We start from the raw sequence: 7,659 nt of genomic DNA, 5'->3' as shown, positions 1-7,659 counted from the left end.
GGTTAATGTGGCGTACTTATGCAAGATGTTTACAAATTAATGATCACTGATGATCCTAAATCCCTATTGAGATTCCTCCTCTAGACTGTTTTATATTCGGACGTTTGATAGATGTCTCTCGTCGGAATCCCTACTCGAGCCTTCTAAACTTTATTCTGGAAAATCAAGTCAGGTTGACCTACCTCTTGTAAGGGTCTATTACAGAAATAATCCAATTGCGGTGGTTCCCATACTGGCACAAATCGATAGTGGAGATATTTTTCTCTCCATACGCACATATATTATGAAGTGACACGCATTGAAAACAAAGAACCATCCCATATTGTAAACAATGTTATGTTCCATCGCTACTTTGAGCAGCCATTTTGAAAGTCCCTCTCTGTCATGTGACCGCTATAGTCTGTTTCAATAAAATTCATTACCTGTATAACCTTATTCCATTTAGTGTAATAGGCATTATCTGAAACGCACTATAGTGGTCATGTGACAGCGAGGGACTTTCAAAATGGCTGCTCAAAGTAGCGATCGAACAAGACATCGTTTGCAAAATGAGATGGTTCTTTGTTTTCAATGCATGTTACTTCATAATATAATGTGCGTATGGAGAGAAAAAACATCTCCACTATCGATGTGTGCCAGTATGGGAACCACCGCAGTTGGATTATTTCTGTAATAGACCCTTACAAGAGGTAGGTCAACCTGACTTGATTTTCCAGAATAAAGTTTAGAAGGCTCGAGTAGGGATTCCGACGAGAGACATCTATCAAACGTCCGAATATAAAACAGTCTAGAGGAGGAATCTCAATCGGATCTCGGACCATACCGAAGTCGGACCATTGCGAACTCGGACCATTACATACTCGGCCTATACAGACTCGGACTACATAAATATTGTATATTGCGTATTACTTTTACAGATGTATTATAACTGTGTATATGTCTTCCACACTTACATAGCGGGTGTCCATATTTCGCCTCCGCGAAAAACCAAGTAAAATGGAGAAATACGGACACCCGTTCTACATGACCTAATCGAGTAAACGGTTAAATATTGTGCGTAGGGCCTAGCTACAGGTAGATATCTATTTGTCTTATTATGTTATAAAAGCATGTCTTGTGAGCGAAACATATCATATAGATTTATTTTAAAGATCTATATAAGATATGATCACAGAATTTTCTATACTTTTCATTTTCATTTCGTAAACAATACAGTGATAAATGTGCACATTATATGTAGCCTGAAGTAGTTTAGCTGTAATATTCCAAGAACCTTAATTGTGTTTTACACGTCAGTTTTCGTACGGTTTTGTCAGATTTACAAGTATATTCTATATGACTAAACTATGTTTATAACATAACTGGCCATTTCATAAAATTATATCGTAATACAAGTGTGTATTACAAATGTATACTACTATTACAATTACACGTCGTCTAATTGTAATATATATATATATATATAATAATTCATATAATTTATGTTGTTGGTGATAGTATCACACATTTGAGGTTACCTATAATTTAGTACACTAGTTATATGACAACGCTATTATATTACTTGACATCATAGGTACATGTAGTTATGACAATACATGTATATAAATTGTAGTCAAGTCAACAAACGTTGCATATTCTTATATCCATCCGTCCTTCTTGTCCGTATATGTATATCAACATCACGTTTGCTATATGTAGATATATATACAAGTCAACGATGTATTGTTGTCTTAGTATATATCACTTGTAATATCTCTAGATATTTCGAAAATATGAAATATCTCTAAATATTTCAAAAATATACATGTCTATTAATAAATGAATAACACAATAAATTCGATATATGTATTTTTTTATTACAATGCAAATTACCTTATAGCAAAAAGGTGTAACAATTGTGTACCTGTAAGCCTGATTGATAGTAAAGTTATGCGCGACGCATAATATGTTTACAACTGACATAAAGTCACATAATGGTCATTATGCAAGTAAAACGACATCAGCACCAGTAAATTTATTAGTAAACTTTCATATACATGTACATTTATTAGATTACAAACAGTTTAAATAAATGTAAATTAATACTTTACAGCAATAACGGCTCTTGTAATTTCCACAAGAATTAAAAGTCATTATAACAAAGTCAACGTGACCGACATGTACTTTCAAGAATGCGCGCACTTTAGCATTTACTAGTGACAATACATGTATTTTTATGTTACATGTATTGTATTATAGTACATCTAATGCAACCGTCTCTCCATGGAATACATCTGCAGAAAAGAAAAACAGGTAATGATTAATATACATTACGAAATATTCAAATTGACTTTTGAATTTTATCATCATTTGCCATTTTAATTATGAAAAACCTCCCTGAATATAGAAGAGTTCATCTATGTATTTTCATTTTAATAGCCCTTATATAAATTAAAGCAACTTGAGTTTAGGTCAATTTTAGGTCAATCAATTACCTCAGTCTCGAACTGGTCCGTAGTGTTTGGCACAGTTTGATAACAGGTTGGATGCAGTGATGTGTCCGTCGAGGTATTCCTGCCACATGTAGTGCAATTTTCCCTCAGCTTCCTTTCGTCTCGCCCTCTGGTCACGTAGCATCTGCTCCTCCGAAACCAGGCGATAAGTCAGTGTCACTAGGTCTGCTTCCCTCCTGAGAGCTGGGACAACGATGTAAAAAGATGGATGCGCTCTACCCAGGTCCTTATTGATTCGCGTATGCCACCCTAAAAGAAAAAAAAATACCAACAACCGTATGTTTAAAAAATGAATAAATGCTTTTATATAGTATCAAAAATAAACACTATAGTTGTTGGATTCGTTAGCATCTTTTTACTAGCATCAACTTGTATAATGTATATTTCAATTTTTTTTCACAGCATCAACTTAGAGAATCATCCAATGATTCTATGATTGGTAAATACCTTCTATATCGTTGTTAGTCCGGATAGTGTGTTGGAAAATGGACCAATTCCGGGGAAGCCAGACTGGGTTGGACATCCATGTGTTTTCTATGTAATTCACCAGTTCTACAAGCTGCGGTGATGTTGCACGGCCTGCAAGCTGATCAAACGCTGGAAGGATGTCAGTGGAGGGTAAAAATGGAAGCGCCATCAATTGTCTGATATATCTATATTCACATCCACGTTGACTGTAAGATGTCTTCAACCCTAGGTTCTGCACCTTCCTGAATAAGGCTTGGTTGAAATGGAAAGCACAGCCCTTGATAGTGGATGTTGTGAATATACGCCGAATTGCTTTCCATGCACCTGAAAGTATGAGAAAAAAACCTCCATAAAATTGACTATTCCATTATCTGTATGTTTTGTTGCCTGTTCCAAATAACAATATTAAATCACCAGTGATTTGTTCCGTATCTGTACAATTTGCATCAGGTTACCTTTCTCAAAGTCGGCAACGAAGGCCTGCACAGCAAGGTCGCCGTCAATAACTTCTACCAGTCGTTCAAAAATCTGGAGAAAAGAGATGGATTATGAATCATGCATCGGTATAAGATATAAACAAGTTGTTATCATTTCTCTTTGATGATGGTCAGGTTCATTTACTATTTTTGATTTGTAATTTTATTCTCTTCGTTTTAGATTTTTATTGAAAGTTTCGTTGAAAATATAATGTGACCGGGTGCGGTGTGTTGCTTGGTGTCTTCGGTGGCATGGTTCAGTGATATAGCACTATAAAAAGGGCAACAGTTCCACTATACAAGAAGACACAACATGAATATACTTATAAAAAAAACCTTATTAAATATATTTTAATTAATCAAACAAACAAACAAACATTTTACTATCAAAATTACTTACCGCAACATAATCAGATGTCTTTCTGCGTGACATTAAACAGAATACGAGCGGGACCTGCTTGTAGCTATCGCCTCTGTTAATGAAGGCATGGATAGACCAAGTCTGCACAAAGGGCTCGGGTGTGATTTTAAAGGTCCCATCACAGAAAAGTCGACGCGCATGCTTTAAAATCTGTAGCTGCTGTGGAGTGGCAAAAATCAAATGTCTCTGGTCATCGACGCGAAGGTCTCCGATGAGGAAATCTCCACATTGTAGAAACTCTACGTCAACCTAATATAAAATATATATAATAATACTTTTACACAAGTTATCACATTCTATACATTTTATACATATTCGTATCGCATGTGGTGTTTATAGCTTGATTGTATATTGGTATTTAATGGAATATCAATGCAAAGTTTTGGTTATTTGGGAAATAATTCATTATAACCCTGCAGTTTACATGGATTTTGCAATTACATTCACCTCAAAGTCAAGGTCTTTCGGTTCTTGTGGTCGAAGATCTTCTCGGACTTGATTTGCCATCCTGCGTAGGTTGTTGACTTTAGGAAGTTGGTGGTCTGCCTCCTCGATATTGTCTAACATCACATCCTCTACGATTCGCCGTGCTGTCTTGGTTATGTCTCGACGGGCAGCTGCTTTCACCTACAATTAATAGAATCGATTCCTGACTTAGTTTAAGTATTGACGATTCAGAATGACGGTAATTTCGACACACTAATAATGTCTAGAGATACTATTTTAGAAGACAACGAGGTCTTTAATTTATTCTTAATCTAATCATATTACATATATGTGCATGAACTCCTGTGGTTTTCTTAAATTACTTACCTCCTTTCTTACTATAGCTTTCTTCAATGCTCCTTTGTCTGAACCGTGAATATGCTGCCTGGAATTCTCCTTGTAGTTGTCTCCTTTCTGTGAAACAGTTGCTGGACAGTTCACGGATTTGCTGCGCTTTGCACAACGCCAGTATGTGAAATCGCCCTTGCTGCACTGTGAAGAAATAAGAAAAGACACAATTAAGATAGTTTAAATGTGGTGTACAACAGGCATACACGTGGTGTTTTTTTTAAATATTTTTTTTTTTATTTTTATTTTAACTTATCTGTAAACAACTTTAACTTTAAAGTACCTTTTTGGTATACTCGTAACCATCGCTGCTGACGAGCTTTCTTTGATTTCTCTGTGATCCATTCTCCACGATCGAATAGGTGACTGCGGCTTCTGGCAAAATTTCATCCGGAAGGTCCGGGTCCGTGATGGATCTAAAGGAATGGATAATAAATTAGCCATTAGATTGTTCTTGTTGGTATATTTATAAGTGTATCATTTGAATTTGATGAAAATTGAATTTACGCAATATCCATTTATAATAGAAAATCATAGATGAAGTGCACCTTTCGATAACCTCCGACGGGTCATCATTTGTTCGCCGTGAAACATCAAAGCTAGCTGTAAGATTTATTTCCTTGTTGGCATCAAATGTCTTATCTGTGATAAGACCAGATGTGTCATCATCGGCTGCTGATGAGATGGTAAAGGTAGAGTTGAGCTGGATGGACCCACTTGATGAACGGTGTGGAATGACCGAAACATCAAACTCCCCATACTCTATCGCTACTGCTGAGCTGTTAGTGGACTCAACAGAAAGATGCGTTGAGTCGGCTCTACCACTGAAATAGCAAATTGTTAAAAATTAGTTTTCAACATACCTTCTTTATATGGTGTACCACACAAGTTCTGAATATGCTTACATAATGTGTACAGTACAAGTAGGTATCTGGCTTCCAGGTATAAATATTATTGCTATTTTTTTTTTACTTTACAAAATATATCAAATACCTGAGTGTCTCTTCTCGTTCTTTGCAACTGGAACATGTAAAAGTCGAGTCTTGCGACTTCATCATCTGTCTGTATTCATTGACTGAAATTCCTAATAAACAAATAAATGTGTTAGCCAAGTTATACTATGTAAGTAAAAATCATGCACAAAGTATTATTCTAAATATACCAAAATTTTCTCTCAATATATAATGTGTACGTGTCTTTCGTGGCGGTAAAACGCTTCTATGAAATATTAATATTAAGATAATTTGTAATTAAAGTTAGATAGCAAATTTTATAAAAACATATCATATGTAATATATTTCTAATTTGAATTTTTGAAACCGGAATATATAACATAACCATAAAAATAATTTATAAAAAAATAAATAAATACAACTTAATACCTTATATATTTTGCAATAAATCAAATCAAATTCTCTTGCAAGTATACTTCTTTAATAGAACTAACATATCAGATAGCTACTAAGTAAAGATACTCCGCCGCCGACATGTATATTAACAGCAAGTGATAACTTTGGAGCACGATAACACCATTCTTACTCATTTACTCGCATTAACGTTTGATAATAGATACTGATAGTTACGGTGGCTGGGAGCGGACATGAAATAAATAAAATTATTGCGTGGGAACGAAATATTATTGCGTTCGAACGAAATATTATTGCTTAGTATCTTTTTAGTATCTATTGTTACAGTATCGTGTACATTTGTACGTACGTATGCACAAACACTTATCTTGTACGTCTGTACGTACATCGTTGTATCATGTACGTACAACCTAGTATCTTGTACCTACAAATTATTATCTTGTACGTACAACTTCATATCTTACAAATTATTACAGTATCTTGTACGTACAAGTTTATATACTAAGTTGTTCATATGTACAAGATAATATATATATATATATATATATGCTGTACGTACAAGATAGATACAATTATAGACATGTATAGTGTCCCCTGTACGCCATCATAGGTACGTGTATTTCATTAGATATATAAAGTATAATACAATAAACAAGACTTTAAATCATTAAAAATAAGGCAAACATCTTTTTTAGATAAGGTGCCGTTTCATAAGTTGTAGGCCATATCTTAATTATATTACTACGGTGGCATGATTACTGTCATATCATCCAAGTATGATAATGAGTTCAATAGTTATTTCGTTCGCACGCAATAATTATTTCGTTCGAACGCAATAATATTTCGTTCGAACGCAATAATATTTCGTTCGCACGCAATAGTATTTCGTTCGCACGCAATAATATTTCGTTCCCACGCAATAGTATTTCGTTCCCACGCAATAGTATTTCGTTCCCACGCAATAATTTTATTTATTTCATGTCCGCTCCCAGCCACCGTACATAGTTAATATATAAAAAGTTTAAACTCGAATGGAATTTGTGGGGTGTAATATCTAACATATTATTTTTCAACGGAAGCAAATCTGCCCGTTTGAAGTGCTGTACGGCTAAGAATATTGATTTATTATCAGTTGTAGATAAAGATTGAAAGTAACATTGAAATCTAATGAGTGAAAGTAGCTTCGTCTTATTTCATCAAATCGACCACATTCAAGTAAAACCAGTTTGAAGTTTCCTGTCCATTAGATGATTTTTAAACCAGGATAAAAGTTTTTTGGTGATGCAATTTATTATTATTTTTTTTATATTTTACAGTGTATCCTGAAGTAAAATTAGAAGCTCAAACTTTTTCAATCGTGGTAATGGTGTGAAGTAAGTAACTTTTGCAACTGCAGAAAAATACTATTTGGCCTGCTCCTGTTTTTGATAGAGATAAAATACCATTTGTCAGCGGCGAAACATCATTTAAATATTTACGTACCTGTATTGCATATTCTGTGCTGCCATAAGTCACATGTGTCGCATTGAAGCCTATGTTGTCTTGGCGTAACTTTCCGTGAGCACTCTATACAGCGTTCGGATCCCATTTTGATAATGATT

At 34.7% G+C, this 7,659-nt stretch overlaps 1 protein-coding gene across 1 annotated transcript; it reads right to left on the bottom strand.

Annotated features, from left to right (window-relative positions):
• Positions 1 to 1,835: 1,835 nt before the first annotated feature.
• LOC138314058 (uncharacterized) lies at positions 1,836 to 7,653 on the bottom strand. Its single transcript, XM_069254255.1, has 11 exons — positions 7,541 to 7,653; positions 5,685 to 5,775; positions 5,240 to 5,515; positions 4,975 to 5,107; positions 4,671 to 4,835; positions 4,305 to 4,484; positions 3,837 to 4,106; positions 3,416 to 3,488; positions 2,940 to 3,284; positions 2,475 to 2,741; positions 1,836 to 2,273 (listed from the first exon to the last, which is right to left on the bottom strand). Exons 1-10 carry the CDS (start codon positions 7,644 to 7,646, stop codon positions 2,476 to 2,478), a joined length of 1,905 nt encoding a protein of 634 aa, XP_069110356.1. The 5' UTR covers positions 7,647 to 7,653; the 3' UTR covers positions 1,836 to 2,273; position 2,475.
• Positions 7,654 to 7,659: the final 6 nt, after the last annotated feature.

This window comes from Argopecten irradians, unplaced genomic scaffold, assembly GCF_041381155.1.
Source record: "Argopecten irradians isolate NY unplaced genomic scaffold, Ai_NY scaffold_1273, whole genome shotgun sequence".
Classification (NCBI taxonomy): Eukaryota; Metazoa; Mollusca; class Bivalvia; order Pectinida; family Pectinidae; genus Argopecten; species Argopecten irradians.
This window is presented reverse-complemented; position numbering and strand designations above follow the sequence as displayed.